The 19590-nt window shown below is 49.2% G+C and overlaps 1 protein-coding gene across 4 annotated transcripts in view; it reads right to left on the reverse strand.

The window, feature by feature from the left end:
- Window positions 1-19590, reverse strand: part of LOC139250860 (protein phosphatase 3 catalytic subunit alpha) — a 400550-nt gene that overhangs the window by 8916 nt on the left and 372044 nt on the right. For 2 of the 4 annotated variants that reach the window (XM_070873138.1, XM_070873136.1), the window contains exons 10-13: window positions 14826-14903; window positions 12481-12507; window positions 7549-7633; window positions 4082-4179 (exon numbers count right to left, since the gene is read on the reverse strand). In XM_070873138.1, coding sequence (XP_070729239.1) covers window positions 4082-4179; window positions 7549-7633; window positions 12481-12507; window positions 14826-14903 — 288 coding nt within the window. The remainder of the gene's footprint in view (window positions 1-4081; window positions 4180-7548; window positions 7634-12480; window positions 12508-14825; window positions 14904-19590) is intronic. The other 2 variants (XM_070873139.1, XM_070873137.1) reach the window with 1 other exon arrangement.

The raw sequence follows: 19590 nt of genomic DNA on the forward strand, positions 1-19590 counted from the left end.
TCTGAACAGAAGAGAGAGAGAAAGAGTATATCAGAAGGCAAATAGAATATCGGAGAGAGTGAAGCAGGGAGGGAGTTCACGGGGGGTGGGGCATTGAACAGACAGCTACCCATTGCACACACAATACCCCGAGTTCACACACACATATATATATAATATATATATATATCTATGTATACACACACACACACACACACCAGGACAATTTACTTCAGTTAACTAAATGTGACAATACAAAATGGGTCAACAATTTCAACAAAAAATACTCAGTTACTGAGTGACTTCAATATGTCATTGGGCAATGGTCAGTCTCCTTCGTGTCCAAGGCCTAGCTGTCGTAGCTCATTTATCAAACATGGAATTTCTACATTCGATTCTGTATAACACGTGGTGAAAGGGCAGGGGGGATGGGGGGAGACTAGATGTTGTAATCTAACTTCCCTGCTTCAATTAGGACAGGGAACTGGAGTTGAGGCCAAGATCAGATCAATCGTGATCTCATTGAATGGCGGAGCAGGCTCGAGGGGCCGAATGACCGACTCCTGCTCCTATTTCTTATACTATGTGGATAATCCCCCAATGCCTGACTGATTCCTGGGATGGGGCGATTGTCCTATGAGGAGAGATTGAGTAGACTAGGCCGATATTCTCTAGAGTTTAGAAGAATGAGAGGTGATCTCATTGAAACATACAACATTCTTACAGGGCTTGACAGGGTAGATGCAGGGAGGATGTTTCCCCCGGGCTGGGGAGTCTAGAACCAGGGGTCACAGTCTCAGGATAAGGGGTCGGCCATTTAGGACTGAGATGAGGAGGAATTTCTTCACTCAGAGGGTGGTGAATCTTTGGAATTCTCTGCCCCAGAGGGCTGTGGAGGCTCAGTCGTTGAGTATATTCAAGGCTGAGATCGATAGATTTTTGGATATTAAGGGAATCGAGGGATATGGGGATCGGGCGGGAAAGTGGAGTTGAGGTCGAAGATCAGCCGTGATCTTATTGAATGGTGGAGCAGGCTTGAGGGGCCGAATGGCCGACTCCTGCTCCTAATTCATGTTCTTATGACAAGCCACTTACACCTGATATCCAGGAGCAGTTCCCAAAAACTAATGCAGGGGGCATGAAATATATTTCAAAGACTGTTATAAATAAAAAGGTTGCTTAATAAGGAGAAATAAATTAAGGGGCGAATCTATCTGCTGGGCCAGGGATGAGAATTATCTTTCACTGAACTACATAAACCGATTAAACTCAATCTTTCGGGATTTCTCCAGCTAATGTGACACTTGCTCAGTCCATCGTCCATGTCAAATCAGCAGTGATATCCTAACCGCTGCCGTCACAAGCCTAGGGCACATTCACAGAACATAAACACCGACATTCATTTAAAGTCAGGGTTTCCAAACAACTCCGACTCTTGGCTTTCCTTCTTTTAAACCTTCTGGAAAAAAGATTTTACAAATTCTTTTAAAGTGAAAGATAGAGGTTAGCCCGACACCCAAGCAAAGACTTCACATAATTCAGCGTCTGGTCCAATTTTCTTTAAATTATTTTTAAAAAATGATCAAATTTAACAAAATGCCATTTTGGCTTACCACTTAACTCAAACGCACGCTTGGGGCATCACTGGGGGAAGGCTGCAGTGTGCTTTAACGCAAAAGCCACACCTGTAACACCCACAAAGGAACGGTGGGCTTACCTGTAATAATCTAACCAGTACAGAGATAAGCAGCTTAAAAAAGGGGCCTTTACTAATAGCCCCTTGAGCTAATTTCCGTAACGGAGGGAAGATGGTGCTGGGGTGGAGGAAGGTGTTTAGGAAATATTCCTTCACTAAAGATATCCCAACCAGCGTCATTTAAATACTTGACCTGGTAGAAATGATTTCTCAATTTCCTTCCCACCAACCCCTCGGAGACGCAGCGAGGGTGATACAGTACTGCTCAATCAGGGACCGCTGCCACAGAATTATATTGTACACATTTCGTTTTGACTGATTCTACGAGCCGCTGATAATCTGAAAACCATCACCCCAGGTATCACAGAAAATACGGGTTTCATGATCTCAAGACAAGGATGCACATCCGAGCCACAAACCTCTTCTGCCAAGGCTCGGACACTGGGCATCCAACTAAGAAGGCAATATTTTTATGAATGTTTAAAAAAAAAATTGGACTTGACTCCTTAAATATATAATTATTCACACGAAATAATTCAGGAAAATTACCATCTGCTTTATTATTAGGGCTGCTAATACTTCGAGATTAAAGCTAATCGAATTTTCATGAATGCATTATAACAGATTAGGAATGCATGCTTGCACCAAGCCGACTGATACCTTGTACTTTGCATAATGCCATCAGGCTTTCCCCCACTGTTCAAATATTGAACACGTTACATAAGCATTTGCAGCCCGAATAATCAATGAATGAAACCAGACTGCACACACTTGTACCCTCACCAATGTGCCATTTTTTTAAAAAAAGATCATTTTTACCAAAATTATATTTAGAATAATTTTTGCGAAAAAAACTTCTGGTAATGACCGACCGGAGTGAAAGATTGAAGTTGTTTGCACAGTCTGCTCTGCGAGGATTCGACCAAGAAATGAGATGCGAGAGTGTGCGACCATGCTGTGCAGTATAGCTACCAGCCCGGGAGCCAGCCCCCTGCACGCTCGCATCTTGTGGTGTTCTACACGGCAGAGATTTATAGTGAGCTGTACGCTGCAGTAATCCACAAACAACCACACACACACAACCACCGCACACACAGACATCAGCTTACTGCAGCTCACAGCTAACTGTACAGGCCATCTGTGTTGCACACGTGACTGCAGTGTGCAACTCCCCGGTACAGGTGATCTCAGTTTATTGGGAACAGTAGCACAGTGGTGATGTCACTTGACTAATGATCCAGAGACACAAGTTCAAATCCCACCACGGCAGCCGGGGAATTTAAATTCAGTTCATTAAATAAATCTGGAATAAAAATCCAGAGCCATTAATGGTAACCATGAAACTACGGGATTGTTGTAAAAACCCATCGGGTTCACTGATGTCCCTTTAGGGAAGGAAATCTGCCACCCTTACCCGGTCCGGCCGATATGTGACTCCAGACCCACAGCACTGTGGTTGACTCTTAACAGCCCCCTGAAATGGCCCAGCGAGACACTCAGTTGGTCCGCTATGAAAAACTGCAGCGGTTCAAGGTGGCGGCTCACCATCACCTCCTCAAGGGCGATTATAGAGTGGATACAGAGAGAATGTTTCCCTCTGTGGGGAAGAGCATAACTAGAGGCCATCAATATAAAATAATCACAAATAAATCCAATACGGAATTCAGGAGAAACTTCTTGACCCAGAGAGGGGTGAGAATGTGGAACTCGCTGCCACAGGGAGGGGTTGAGGCGAATAGTATCGATGTATTTAAGGGGAGGCTAGACAAGCACATGGGGAGAAGGGAATAGAGGGTTATGCTGATAGATTTAGATGAGGAAAGACGGGAGGAGGCTCGAGTGGAGCATAAACACCGGCATGGACTGGTTGGGCCCAATGGTCTGTTTCTGGGTCATATATCCGGTGTAATTCGGGACGGGCATTAAATGCCGGCGATGCCCATGAACTAAGTGGACAAATGATGGCAGTGATTACTATTATCTTGTGCTTTTAACCTTTACCGTAGACAAGTAGAACTGGCAGCTTGACGTTGATCCGCTGGTGATAGTACAAGATAAACGCTCGAGTGGGAAGTGAACAGTTGGTGAGCACTTTCATAGTGCGACGGTTTGTCTCTGTGCATCGTCAATTTGGTGGTAAACAAATAATTGCCAAATACCGTCACAAAGACACTCTATAAAGGGCCATTCTATTTCAGGACTGACTATTTCTCTGCACTGTTCGCTTTAACCAAGTCCCGGAAAAATGGCACTAATTCTCTTTGCTCCTGTGTCGGTCATTACCATTAACAGAACATGGTGTCCGATTGGATAAAAGCTGGCCGCAAAATCATTGGCAAAAGCAACAGTATGTTTGTTCACATCAGCCGAGAAGAACCAGGACAGAGAGATAAATTCCATTCTTACCACTTTGGAGTGTCTGCTTCCCCCCAGCGAGCACTCCGCTGGGAAGCATTCCTGTCGGAGTCAGGCCCTTTAGTGTCAGAACACTTTCACTCTCCTCTCTGGAAAAGGCCAGCACAGAAAAATTATCCATGAACAGCATGGCAACAGAAGCCGTCACATGTCGGGGAACAGCGGCCAGTTCCAACTGAGCCATCCTGCTAATTGCACGCCCGCCGGTATTCCTGCCGGTATCTAGAGCAGGCGACTACGAACCCAACACGATGGGGGGGTAAGACCTCACCTCAGATCATCATCCTCGGACCTCACACCATTCATCCGTAAATTGTGATATATTCCTACGACATCATTAACAAAACCACTCGACGCAAGATGGCTCCAATAGAGAAACTGGCATCATGTGACCTTGCCACATGACCCTTTTATTGTATTTACATTAGTTGCATTACCACAGTAGTCCACTTGGGGAGAGCTCTATTACACAAATGCAATCCGGATACTAGTTGAAATAATGCAATGCTGAAGTCAGACAAGAGGCTGTAAAACTACTTGAATTCCATCACAAGGAGCGGCTTGAATCGGCAGGATAAGGTTTAGCTTATTCCGAAATAAGTTGGAATTTGTGTCAAGTGTAATTATTCTCTGGAATTTAATTCTGTTGCACGTGCAGTAATTAATTCTCGCAACCCCCTCAATCCTATTTCCAATTTATATCAATGACTTTAGATGAACCCGAGCAGGTTGGGCCGATACTCTCTGGAGTTTAGAAGAATGAGAGGTGATCTCATTGAAACATACAAAATTCTTACAGGGCTTGACAGGGTAGATGCAGGGAGGATGTTTCCCCCGGGCTGGGGAGTCTAGAACCAGGGGTCACAGTCTCAGGATAAGGGGTCGGCCATTTAGGACTGAGATGAGGAGGAATTTCTTCACTCAGAGGGTGGTGAATCTTTGGAATTCTCTGCCCCAGAGGGCTGTGGAGGCTCAGTCGTTGAGTATATTCAAGGCTGAGATCGATAGATTTTTGGACTCTCGGGGAATCGAGGGATATGGGGATCAGGTGGGAAAGTGGAGTTGAGGTCGAAGATCAGCCGTGATCTTATTGAATGGCAGAGCAGGCTCGAGGGGCCGAATGGCCGATTCCTGCTCCCATGTCATACGTTCTTTTGTAACCCCAGATTTAATTATTCCCCCTCTGGCAGCTCCCCAGGGCACTGCCCAAGGAGCAGAGGACCGACCTGTTCCCAGTTGCTCAGGAGATGCACAGAGCAGTCTAGCTGATTGCAGTCCGCTCACTACGGGAACCATCTCTCCTCGGTTCGACGAGCATATTCAAGGCTGAGATCGATAGATTCTTGGACTCTCGGGAAATCGAGGGATATGGGGATCAGGCGGGAAAGTGGAGTTGAGGTCGATTGTATTGAATGGCGGAGCGGGCTCGAGGGGTCAAGAACGGGTACCCATGGAGAAATGCTCAGGAGCGAAGCTGCATTAAAATAATCCAAGATGCACAAGCTAGGGACCACAGGTGGATCGGGGGGTGATTATGTTACCGGACTAGTGATCCAGGGACTGGATCGTGAGTCCACTATTCCACCACGGCAGCTGGGGGATTTAAATTCAGTTAAAAATCTGCACTAAAATCATCGGTAATGCATTGCCGTAGAACTACAGGACTGCCGTAAAAACCCACCTGTCCCAGATTTAAGGTAATTGGCAAAAGAACCAGAGAGGGAGCGATGATATTTCGACGCAGCGAGTTGTTGTGATCGGGAACGCGCTGCCTGAAAGGGCGGTGGGAGCAGATTCAATAGTAACTTTCAAAAGGGAATTGGATAAATAGTTGAAGAGGAAAATATTTGCCGGGCTGTGGGGAAAGAGCGAGGGGAGTGGGACTGATTGGATCGCTCTGTCACAGAGCCGGCACAGGCTCGATGGGCCCAATGGCCTCCTCCTGTGCGGTACGATTCCGATCATTCTAAGCACTCAGTGAAATCGGACTGCTGCAAGTACCCATGATGGAACATAATACGTAAGTGGCTGCTTTTTTGTTAGCCCTGATGGCAACCCGCTCCGCAGTCGGGGGGGGAATGGGAACTCATCAGTTGAACTCCCAACGGTCAACGGCTGCAGCCCTGCCCCAGTACAGTAATTCACGGACCCTCGAGCTTCAACTCAGTTCCCCCCCACGGCCAATCCCGGACTCCCCAGTTATCCGATTCCTCCATTCCTTGTGTAGCCAAACACTAGCTTGGCTCGGAAATGAAAGGTATTGTTGCCGAGATGTTTATTCATTTCAAAATTCTCATCCTCGTTTACAAATCCCTTCATAGCTTCGCCCCTCCCTATCTCTGTAATCTTCTCCAGCCCCACAAACCCCGAGATCTCTGCGCTCCTCTAATTCTGCCCCCCTGACCATCCCTGATTATAATCGCTCCACTATCGGTGGCCGTGCCTTCAGCTGCCTGGGCCCCAAGCTCTGGAACTCCCTCCCTAAACCTCTCCGCCTCTATTTCCTCCCTCAAGACGCTCCTTAGCCAAGCTTTTGGCCACCTGCCCTAATTTCTACTTTTGTGGCTCGGTATTAATTTTTTTTATCTTGCAACACTCCTGTGAAGAGCGTTGAAAGGGGTCGGCGCAGGGTCGCGCAGCGGGAAAACGCAGGGACCACCGCTCCAAACGTAAAGCAGGGCAATATCCAAAATGGCGGCCCCTCCGCGGAGACTCGGCAGTCAGTCCGCACCGACCCGTGTTCGCCGATTTCAGGCGGCCATGGGCCTTATAGAAAGGGGCAATTTGGGGCCCAAACAGGTTCCTGAAAGGGCTTTCCGATCAACTCAACAACCCAACAGCTGGTCAATAAACCGACTGAAAGCTGATTTCTCTTTCATTCGATCCAAGCACAATTTTATTTTGGGCATTTGACCTCGAATCGTAGATTCTCTCAGCACGGGAGGCGACCATTGGGCCCATCGAGCCTGTGCCGGCTCTGTGACAGAGCGATCCCATCAGTCCCACTCCCCCCGCTCTTTCCCCACAGCCCAGCACATTCCTCCTTTTCCAGTATTTATCCAATTCCCGGTTTGAAAGTTACTATTGAATCTGCTCCCACAGCCCTCTCAGGCAGAGCGTTCCCGATCACAGCAAATATTTCAGCATGTTGCCTCCGGTTCTTTTGTCAATCCCCTTAAATCTGTGTCCCTCTGGTTACTGATCCTCCCCACCACTGGAAACAGCTGCGCCTTATTTATTCTATCAAAACACTTCATGATTTTGCACGCCTCAATCAAATCTCCCCTTATCCTTCTCTTCTCCGAGGAGAGCAAGCCCAGCTTCTCCAATCTCTCCACGTCCTCGGGAACTATTCTGGTAAATCTCCTCCGCACCCTCTCCAAGGACTTGGCGACCTGCCTAAAGTGCGGTGCTCAGAATTGGCCACAAAACTCCAGCTGAGGAAATCAGAGACTTACCGGAGGACGGAAAACATCTTGGCCATCTTGCCAATTGCTCGAATCTTGTTCCGAATGACTTCCTTACGTGCAGCAGCTGATGCACCTAGCAAAACATCACGGCAACGTTAGTGTCCCACTCCTCGATCGCGGACAGACGCACAGACACACAGAGGCTGGCTGAACATTAAAGACATTCGAGTTGCGCACTTAACGTGCCGTCACACTGCCTTCAATTTTTAATCAGAGCCTGTCGAAAGTCCTGCCTCACCCAAACGGTCCCGGGTTTGAAATTAATAGCCACAAATTCATACCCAACCTCGGAACACGTTGAGGATGACACTCAACACTCAAAATCCTGCAACCACAACCCAGAAATTAACAATTTGTTGAATAATGTTGAAAGTTGAACCAAGATTTTTTGTCGAATTTCCTGGTCAGTGGCAGAGTCCAGAGTGAAGAGGGGACAAACTGGGCTCTAATAATTAAGGTTTGCGGTGACACAGTGCCTGGGTCATATTGCAAGATTTCAAAGTACATCGCCCCCTCACCCCGATTACTTTAGATCCACAGCGACTCTAGATCTGTAGATAAACCATTGTTTGTGGAGGGGGGCAGAGGGGCAGGAGAGGCAATTTTGAGTTGATCAACACGAGAAATGCGAAGTCCCCTCACACATTGTCGCTGGATCTACGCACCCGGCTCAGCAAAGCGGACTTCACCCACAGCTCACTGGGCCAAGAGATCGCCAGTCCGTGCAGTGGGACAGCATCCATTCTGGGCTGGGGGGGGGGGGGAGAGACCGGACCGGTACCCATGGAGGTGCCGGGGAGGAAGGGGGGGGGGGGGGTAAGGGTGAGGGAGGAGAGGAGGGACCAGTACCCATGGAGGTGCCTGGGGAGGAAGGGGGGGGGTAAGGGTGAGGGAGGAGAGGAGGGACCGGTATCCGGTATCCAAGGGGGGGAGGAGGAGCAGAGGGACCTGCACCCATGGAGGTGCTGGGGGGGAAGGGGGGGGTTGAGGGTGAGGGAGGAGAGGAGGGACTTGCACCCATGGAGGTGCTGGGGGGGAAGGGGGGGTTTCGGGTGAGGAAGAGAAGGGACCTGCACCCATGAAGGTGCTGGGGGGGGAACGGGGGGTTGCGGGTGAGGGAGGAGAGAAGGGACCTGCACCCATGGAGGTGCTGGGGGGGAAGGGGGGGTTGAGGATGAGGGAGGAGAGGAGGGACCTGCACCCATGGAGGTGCTGGGGGAGAAGGGGGGGTTGCGGGTGAGGGAGGAGAGGAGGGACCTGCACCCATGGAGATGCCTGGGGGGGGAAGGGGGGTTGAGGATGAGGGAGGAGAGGAGGGACCTGCACCCATGGAGGTGCCTGGGGGGGAAGGGGGGTTGCGGGTGAGGGAGGAGAGGAGGGACCTGCACCCATGGAGGTGCTGGGGGGGGTTTGGGGTGGGGGATACCGGAACCTGTTGGGGGACTGCACTTGGCTTGAACCTGCCCAAACCCATTTCCTGTAAAATGTATATGAAGAGGAGGAAACCTGCATCCCACGAGGCTGGATTGGAACAGAACCTGGGCTCAGAAATGTGCGCCCGCCGATATAAGCAGCAGCTCCTCCAGCAGTGCCTCTTCCCAACCTTTAACCCCGGGTCTGATCCCTCCAGGTGAACCTTTGTCGTGTTTTCCCTCGGCTTATATTGGTTGGCTCAGTTGATTTTGGAGATGTAAACCGATTAGAGCATTAGTAAGCAGATTAGGAACACGTGATGGAATGCATTAAGCCTGTTGCAACAGGGATTTGATATTTGGTGGCAATTATTAATTGGAATAGCCAAAAATGTCACGAATGGATTAGGATTAGGGTTGGATGACATTTGAACAAGCATGTGCGCACTGACACCTATCCTAACCGAGCGTTAACAAAACAATCGCCCACTCACCAACAATTACCCTTTACATATTCAAATCTTTTGGCTCATTACCTAGGAATTCTCAATAGTCTGCAATACCATTGGCTCAGCTAGTCGCACTCTACACCTGTCAATCAGAAGGTTGGAAATTCAAGCCCCCAAATGCAGAGCTGAGCACATCAATCTAACACTTCACGGGATGTGGGCGTCGCTGGCAAGGCCGGCATTTATTGCCCATCCCTAATTGCCCCTTGAGAAGGTGGTGGTGAGCCGCCTTCTTGAACCGCTGCAGTCCGTGTGGTGAAGGTGCTCCCCCAGCGCTGACTTTGCCGCAGCGGTTTGGTACAACGCAGTGTCTCGCTGGGCCATTTCAGGGGGCAGTTAAGAGTCAACCACGTCGCTGTGGGTCTGGAGTCACATATCGGCCAGACCAAGCAAGGGCGGCAGATTTCCTTCCACGGAAATTTCCACTAAGGACATCAGTGAATCAGATGAGTGTTTACGACAATCCGGTAGCTTCATGGGCACCATTACTGACACTGTTAATTCCAGATTTATTTAATTGAATTTAAATTCCCCAGCTGCCGTGGTGGGATTTGAACCCGTGTCTCCGGATCATTGGGCCAGGCCCCTGGATTACTGGCCCAGTTACATCACCACTGTGCTACCGTACCCTGTATCTTTGATGATGCCTTCGACATGAGATACTAAAAGCAAGGTCTTGTCTACATATTCAGCTGGATGTTATAAATCCTATGGCACCATTGAAAGAATTTGTCCCAGTGCCATGGGCGATATTATTCCCTCCATCAACATCAAAACAACATGAACTGCATTACTATTCATCAGTGTAACAATACTGGTGAGCACTGTATTGCAAAGCCCCATTTGTCATCAGGAACAGATGTCCTAAAATCTAATTCCCAGAAAAGCTAACCAGAGGCAATATTTTTTTTAAATGCACCAAGTGATCACTAAATAAAACTGCAGGGGGTTTAATCGCTAGGTTTGCATTTGAAGTAATTCAGACAAGCCTTTCACAGTTGCATTTTACTAGTTGCTTGTGGCATCTTTTGAAATCAGATCAAGTATCTACAATATTTGAGAGAGAGAGGCTGTTCCCCTTCTAGTTTTCATCAGCTCAAACCCTTCGGGAACCGCACCGATTAGGGGACACACCACAAGTTGTTATTATCCAAAAACAATCACATTTTTAAAAGATGGTTTCCTTTAAGATGTTTTAAGTTTCTCTGGAAGTCCTCGTGGGATGTTATCTCATTAAAACCCCGAGGCAGTGGAGCGGGCGATTGACAATCCCATTTGAACATTGCGTTTATTTCCTTGGTCTCACTTACGCGCACAGGGAGGCGGTGACTGCGATGGATTATACATTTCTCTGGGATCACCGCTAAGTGAACTAAAGGAAGTAACTTGATGACAGGCAGAGAATTGCACAGAATGTGCGGCCCAGACACAGGCCATTGGGCCCCACCGCTCCGTGCCGGGGTTTATGTCCCACCGCTCCGTGCCGGGGTTTATGTCCCACCGCTCCGTGCCGGGGTTTATGTCCCACCGCTCCGTGCCGGGGTTTATGTCCCACCGCTCCGTGCCGGGGTTTATGTCCCACCGCTCCGTGCCGGGGTTTATGTCCCACCGCTCCGTGCCGGGGTTTATGCTCCACACCAGCCCCCTCCCACCCCTCTCCATCTCACCCCATCACCATATCCTTCTATTCCTTTCTCCCTCATGTGTTTATCCAGCTTCCCCTTAAATACATCGATACTATTCGCCTCAACCCCTCCCTGTGGCAGTGAGTTCCACATTCTCACCCCTCTCTGGGTAAAGAAGTTTCTCCTGAATTCCCCATTGGGTTTATTAGTGACTGTCTGATATTGATGGCCCCTAGTTCTGGTCTCTCCCACAGGGGGAAACATCTCCTCTACATCTACCCTATCGAACCCCTTCATCATTTTAAACAACACAGCCTTCGCTATTCGAGAAGGTTGGTAGGGTAAGCTCTAGTAATTCCTAATCTGGCATGACTTGATTGGGTCAGCTTGAAGTCAGACAAACTAAGTCATCGCATTTAGTGGGTTAACATTTTCCTTACGGAATTTCAAGCTGAATTAAAGCGATTAGCACCTTTCTGATTTGCTTTACTCAAAATAAAGCTGGACATAGATAAGGAGACACAAGAGTGGAGATGCTAGGTTGAGCCTCACTTACCTACTCTATCTCCGTATTTAAGGAAGGATATACTTGCATTGGAGGCAGTTCAGGAGAAGGTTCACTCGGTTGATTCCTGAGATGAAGGGGTTGTCTTATGAGGAAAGGTTGAGCAGGTTGGGCCTATACTCATTGGAGTTTAGAAGATTGAGGTGATCTTATTGAAACGTATAAGATTCTGAGGGGGCTCGACAGGGTAGATGCAGAGAGGATGCTTCCCCTCGTGGGGGGAGACTAGAACTAGGGGACATAGTCTCAGAATAAGGGGCCACCCATTTAAAACTGAGAAGAGGAGGAATTTCTTCTCTCAGAGGGTTGTAAATCTGTGGAATTCTCTGCCTCAGAGAGCTGTGGAGGCTGGGACATTTAATATAACTTAAGGTGGAGATAGACAGATTTTTGAACGATAAGGGAGTGAAGGGTTATGGGGAGCGGGCAGGGAAGTGGAGTTAAAGCTAAGATCAGATCAGCCATGATCTTTTATTGAATGTCGGAACAGGCTCGAGGGGCCAAATGGCTGACTCCTGCTCCTATTTCTTATGTTCTAATCACAAGTTTTTCTCAAACTGTATCCAATACCATTGAAAGCTGCAGTAAAATATCAGAAGTCCTAAAACTGATTTAACAGGAGCACAGGCTGCCAATTTCAAAGCTCCATACCTCCCTGCAAACAAAAAAACACATTTATTTTTACAAGTTGTGGATTTTGCAGTTCCATCAACACTGCCCTAAGGTATGAAATAGTGCAGGAAGGAACATGCCAGGTGGGACAGAGTGTCTCTACCAGCTCTGCCCTTCAACAATCATTGCGTTTGTACCTTTCTTCTGGCCATAAATGTGTTGTTCTTCTCATAAGAAAATCCAGAAAATAAAGAGACAGAAAGATCAGTAGGAAGTTGTGAAGAATGGGAACAGAACACATCTACAAATATCTGACAGAACCAATGGAAAAGTTTTAAAACCAAAATTCTGTGGAAATAGAAGAGAAACAAATTAGATAGAGAAAAAAAATTAAATTAAAAAAACAAAAATTAGTTGATGGAAATTAAGGCACCTGAAATAAAGCAACGTTTTGATCAACTGTCAGCACCCTAGATAAGTAACTTCAAAAATAATGAGCTTAAGTCAATGAGGTTGGCTCTGCTAAGTTACGCACCTCCTGTGCATATAGTACAACTTCTGCCCAAAGGTGTCCTTTAACATAAGGGCTTACGCTTCCTATGGTTAGCGCATCTCCCGCTGTAAGTTGCAGTTTATACTTTTTATAACAAAAGGTTGCCAAGACCTGGGAGAGGGGCGGAGGAGATTGACTAGAATGGTTCCAGGGATGAGGGACTTGAGTTACGTGGAGAGACTGGAGAAGCTGGGGTTGTTCTCCTTGGAGCAGAGAGGGTTAAGGGGGAGATTTAATCGAGGTGTTCAAATCATGAAGGTTTTTTTGATCGAGTAAATCAGGAGAAACGGTTTCCAGGGGCAGGAGGGTCGGTAACCAGAGGGACACCTATTTAAGGCAATCGGCAAAAGAACCAGAGGGGGAGATGAGGAGGATGTGTTTACGCAGCGAGTTGTTGTGATCGGGAACGCGCTGCCTGAAAGGGCGGTGGGAGCAGATTCAATAGTAACTTTCAAAAGGGAGTTGGATAAATGGTTGTAAAGGAGAAATGTGCCGGGCTGTGGGGAAAGAGCGGGGAGAGTGGGACTGATTGGATCGCTCTGTCACAGAGCCGGCACAGGCACGATGGGCCCAATTGCTTCCTCCTGTGCTGTATGCTTCAATCAATAGGGATGATGTGCCATGTAACGCACAAGGTACTATCAGAGTGATTGAATTCTCGACCCGCTTGCCTCACTAATGAATATTACATTCCTTATTTCTTCAGTTATAATTTGCTGTTGATTACTTTAAGCCCATCAACCACGTGTGGTGGGGAGCAAGAGCGATGCTTACAGGAAGTACGGGCTATGCACGAGACTAACAGTTTATAGTGGGGAGAACAAACATCAAATATTGAACGGAAGTATAGTGCTTGGCAGGGACGTCCCAAAATCCCAGAGTTCTGCAAATCCAAGTGCTAATATTTGGGATAGAAGCAGACAATGGCGTGTCGGGCAGCGTCTGTGGGGAGAGAAACAGAGTTCACGTTTCAGCACGGTGACCCTTCGTCAGATACGGAAAGAGGTTCGAGGTGGAACAGGTTTTAACCGAGTGCATGGGGCAGGGAGAGGGGGCAAAGGGACGGATGAACAACGGGGGGAGGTCTGTGATAGGGTGGGCGGCAGGAGAGATTAAACGACAAAAGTTATGATAGTACAAGGCAAAAGGAGATGGTAATGGGACAGGTAAAGAGACAAAGGATGGGCGTGGAGCTGTAAAAGGGAATGGCTCTATATTTCAGATGGCAGCTGCTGGCGTTTCTGCCATGCCTATTTACACCGTTTCCAGACCCATCCTTTGTCTCTTCACTTGTCCCATCGCCACCTCCTTTTGATTTTGTTGTTTAATCTCTCCTGCCCCCCACCCCATCAGACCTTTCCCTTTCGATCTTTCTTCCCCCTTCCCCCCTCTCCCTGCACTGGCTTAAAAACCTGTTATGTCTCTAACTTTTATCCAGCTCTGACGAAAGGGTCATCGACCCCAAACGTTGACTCTGTTCCTCTCTCCAGACGCTGCCTGGCCCACTGAACGTTTCCACCATTCCCGTCTCTATTTCAGATTTCCAGCATCCACAGTGTTGTTGCTTTTGTACCGATAGTTTGGGTTACTTTCCAAAGCCCCTTGAAACAAGTTATCTCGGGTCATTTCTCAACACCGATGAAGATCCTGAATGCAACCACTACAAAATTTAGACGGATTAATTCCTCAGCGCTGCTTTGCGATGGACAGGAGCGTTAGAAATGATTTTGTTTAATATGGTGTCGAGGTGAGATGATCAGTACAGAATGAAAGAATTAAAATCGTTAACAGTAATACCAAAAAGCAGGCAAACTGTAGGCATGCAGTATGGAGACTGTTGACAATGAGCAATGGAAAGGGAACAAGAGTTGTTGGGCTGTGTGTGTAGGGGACAGAAGAGAGGTTAATCAGCTCAAGCATTTGAGGGGTGGGGGTGGGGGGGGCAGGGGGCACTGGTAATAACTTTTTTCACCAGGTCGAGTTTCTTACCATCAAAGCCATCGTCCCCTTCGGTCATCAGTTCATCATCAGAGCAGATACTCAGCACATTCACCAACATCTCGGTCACTGGGAAGAGAAATAACAATGTCAGCACCACCGGAAAAATCCCGCCCTGCGACTCTTGTGTTCAGAGATGACGCCCCAACCAGGAGCACAGCTGGCCAGCGGTGAATGTATGAGTCGGCAACCGTTGCTCCGAAATCTGTACCTTTACGGGGTCCAAATGTCTTTGTTCACAGGATGTGGGCGTCGCTGGCAAGGCCGGCATTTATTGCCCATCCCTAATTGCCCCTCGAGAAGGTGGTGGTGAGCCGCCTTCTTGAACCGCTGCAGTCCGTGTGGTGAAGGTGCTCCCCCAGCGCTGACTTTGCCGCAGCGGTTTGGTACAACGCAGTGTCTCACTGGGCCATTTCAGAGCGCAGTTAAGAGTCAACCACGTCGCTGTGGATCTGGAGTCACGTATTGGCCCAGACCGGGTAAGGACGGCAGATTTCCTTCCCTAAAGGGACACCAGTGAACCCAAAGGGTTTTTACGACAATCCGGTAGTTCCGTGGTCACCATTACCGACTCTGGCTTTTTATTCCAGATTTATTTAATTAACTGAATTTAACTCCCCAGCTGCCGTGGTGTGATTTGAACCCGTGTCTCCGGATCATTAATCCGGGCCCCTGAATTACTGGTCCAGTGACATCACCACTGTGTTACCATGCCCCCGATCCATGTGTCCATAGAGTTGTGATCCTCTAATTCTGCCGTCTTGAGCATTCCTCCAGCTCCACCACTGTCGGCCGTGCCTTCTGTTTCCTGGGCCCCAAGCTCTGGAACTCCCTCCCTAAACCTCTCTGCCTCTCTACCCCGTTTAAGACACTCCTTAAAACCTACCTCTTTGATCAAGCTTTTGGTCACCTGTCCTAATGTCTCCTTTTGTGGCTCGTTGTCAAATTGTTGGTCTATAATCCTCCTGTGAAGCGCCTTGGGACATTGCACTATGTTGAAGGTGCTATATAAATACACATTACTGTTGTTGTAAACTGCCTCACCGCAGTTTGTTTTAAGTTGCGTGCTGCAGGATAACTGCTGGGGAGAGTCAGGGCGAAACAAAGTGGTAGCACACCCAAAGGGCGGGATACAGGGGCCAGGGTCTGACTGACTGGCTGAGGGTGGAAAATGTCCCTCATTCACTCACCCCCACCCACTCACTCACACTCCGATGTTGGGGAAGTCCAGAACCAGGGGTCACAGTCTAAGGTTACGGGGTAAGCCATTTAGGACCGAGATGAGGAGAAACTTCTTCACTCAGAGAGTTGTTAACCTGTGGAATTCTCAACCACAGAGAGTTGTTGAGGCCAGTTCATTGGATATATTCAAGAGGGAGTTAGATGTGGCCCTTACGGCTAAAGGGGCCAAGGGGTATGGAGAGAAAGCAGGAAAGGGGTACGGAGGGAATGATCAGCCATGATATTGAATGGTGGTGCAGGCTCGAAGGGCTGAATGGCCTATTTTCTATGTTTCTATGTCATGGCCCTATTGATGGAGCACGGAGTTGGGGGCCTTGAGAGGGGGAAATCAGAACGGGGCAAAGGACACAGGATTGGGGATAATATCCACCTTCTGTACTGACTGCCTCATGACTGTGACTAACACCTTGCAGAGATCAGGAGGGATCGCTTCACTCAGAGGGGGGTGAATCTCTGGAATTCTCTGCCCCAGAGGGCTGTGGAGGCTCAGTCTTTGAGTATATTCAAGGCTGAGATCGATCGATTCTTGGACACTCGGGGAATCGAGGGATATGGGGATCGGGAGGGAAAGTGGAGTTGAGGTCGAAGATCAGCCGTGATCTTATTGAATGGTGGAGCAGGCTCGAGGGGCCGAATGGCCGACTCCTGCTCCTAATTCTTATGTTCTTAATTGTACTTGGATCATTAAAATTATTGCTGCTACAGTATTGGTCGGCCTCTCTAACTGGTCGACTTCCTTCTGTAGCCCATTTCCATCCTGTTCTGACATCGCACCATGTCCCACTCTTCCCATCAATCGCATTCCTTTTGGCATCAGTTGTAAAAATGAAAGACTTGCATTTATATAGCACCTTTCACGACCTCAGGACGTCCCAAAGCACTTCACAGCCAATGCAGTACTGTGACATGCGGAGCTCCCTCAGCGCTGCCCCTCCAACAGTGCGGCGCTCCCTCAGCGCTGCCCCTCCGACAGTGCGGCGCTCCCTCAGCGCTGCCCCTCCGACAGTGCGCCGCTCCCTCAGTGCTGCCCCTCCGACAGTGCGCTGCTCCCTCAGTGCTGCCCCTCCGACAGTGTGCTGCTCCCTCAGTACTGCCCCTCCGACAGTGCGGCGCTCCCTCAGTACTGCCCCTCCGACAGTGCGGCGCTCCCTCAGTACTGCCCCTCCGACAGTGCGGCGCTCCCTCAGTACTGCCCCTCCGACAGTGCGCCGCTCCCTCAGTACTGCCCCTCCGACAGTGCGGCGCTCCCTCAGTACTGCCCCTCCGACAGTGCGGCGCTCCCTCAGTACTGCCCCTCCGACAGTGCGGCGCTCCCTCAGTACTGCCCCTCCGACAGTGCGGCACTCCCTCAGTACTGCCCCTCCGACAGTGCGCCGCTCCCTCAGTACTGCCCCTCTGACAGTGTGGCGCTCCCTCAGTACTGCACTGTGAGTGACGGCCGATATTTTTGTGCTCACGTCTCTGGAGTGGGACTTGAACCCACAGCCTTCTGACTCAGAGGTGAGTGTGCTGCCCACTGGGCCACAGCGGACACTGCCTACATATTTTTGCATCTGCCCCAAGGCAAGAAGGTTACTTGTTGGTTAAGCGACCAGTGACAAGCCCAGTCTTGTGCCCTTCGCTGGGCGATTGACAGGTACCAGGAGCTACTGGCAAGCACCACGCCTCCCCATAGAATGGTTCAGGCAATGGTTATCATCTCCCTGTACACAGCACAGACACACACTTCACCCCATCAAACCATCATTGCACCAGTTGGACGTCGGTGTCGGTCACTTACATCTGCAGCAAGCACAAGCTACCATGGCTATCACTTGCTCTGTACGTTACACAGCCACGGAAAGCAGTGTTCTGGGTCTGGTTAAAATGGCAGTGTGAAGCACAAGCGGTCTCAAAACTGTTTTTGGGGAATATGACGTGTCCCAGACAAATAAAACATCTGCTGCTTCACATTTCCAGTCTCAGGAACATTTATTTCCAACTCTTCCCTTGAGCTTTTTATTTTCTTACCCTCCATTTGGTTTGGGTTCCAGAATAATCTGCTGGATTTATGAAGCGCAGTTGCACTTACTGGGGATTTCAGTGATTCCATTTTAATTTGTCAAACAAAATTAAAAGAATAATTTGGGCAAAGTCAGCCTTCCGGTTGTGTCGCAGTTTGAATGGCCAATGCGATATACTGAACAGGTTTCACAGCAGACTGAATTGGGAAATGGAAAAGCAAGCCGAGGCTAAGTTTATGATATTTTCATTTTCCAGCAACTTGCATTTATATAGCGCCTTTAATGTAATAAAATGTCCCAAGGTGCTTCACAGGAGCGATTATCAGACTAAATTTGACTCCGAGCCACATAAGGTGGTATTAGGGCAGGTGAGCAAAAGCTGGGTCAAAGAGGGAGGTTTTAAGGAGCGTCTTAAAGGAGGAGAGGTTTAGGGAGGGAGTTCCAGAGCTTGGGGCCCAGGCAACAGAAGGCCCGGCCACCGATGATGGAGCAATGGAAACCAGGGACGCGCAAGGGGCCAGAATTGGAGGAGCGCAGAGATCTCGGGGGGTTGTAGGGCTGGAGGAGATTACAGAGATAGGGAGGGGTGTAGGGGCTGGAGGAGGTTACAGAGATAGGGAGGGTGTAGGGGCTGGAGGAGGTTACAGAGATAGGGAGGGGTGTAGGGGCTGGAGGAGATTACAGAGCTAGGGAGGGGTGTAGGGGCTGGAGGAGGTTACAGAGATAGGGAGGGGTGTAGGGGCTGGAGGAGGTTACAGAGATAGGGAGGGGTGTAGGGGCTGGAGGAGGTTACAGAGATAGGGAGGGGTGTAGGGGCTGGAGGAGGTTACAGAGATAGGGAGGGTTGTAGGGGTGGAGGAGATTACAGAGATAGGGAGGGTGTAGGGGCTGGAGGAGATTACAGAGATAGGGAGGGGTGTAGGGGCTGGAGGAGATTACAGAGATAGGGAGGGTGTAGGGGCTGGAGGGGGTTACAGAGATAGGGAGGGTGTAGGGGCTGGAGGAGATTACAGAGATAGGGAGGATGTAGGGGCTGGAGGAGGTTACAGAGATAGGGAGGGTGTAGGGGCTGGAGGAGATTACAGAGATAGGGAGGGTGTAGGGGCTGGAGGAGATTACAGAGATAGGGAGGGGTGTAGGGGCTGGAGGAGATTACAGAGATAGGGAGAGGTGTAGGGACTCTGGGGGTTACAGAGATAGGGAGGGGTGTAGGAGCTGGAGGGGGTTACAGAGATAGGGAGGGGTGTAGGGGGCTGGAGGAGGTTACAGAGATAGGGAGGGGTGTAGAGGCTGGAGGAGGTTACAGAGATAGGGAGGGGTGTAGAGGCTGGAGGAGATTACAGAGATAGGGAGGGGTGTAGGGGCTGGAGGAGATTACAGAGATAGGGAGAGGTGTAGGGACTCTGGGGGTTACAGAGATAGGGAGGGGTGTAGGAGCTGGAGGGGGTTACAGAGATAGGGAGGGGTGTAGGGCTGGAGGAGGTTACAGAGATAGGGAGGATGTAGGGGCT

This window comes from Pristiophorus japonicus, chromosome 2 (assembly GCF_044704955.1).
Source record: "Pristiophorus japonicus isolate sPriJap1 chromosome 2, sPriJap1.hap1, whole genome shotgun sequence".
In the NCBI taxonomy this organism is placed as follows: Eukaryota; Metazoa; Chordata; class Chondrichthyes; family Pristiophoridae; genus Pristiophorus; species Pristiophorus japonicus.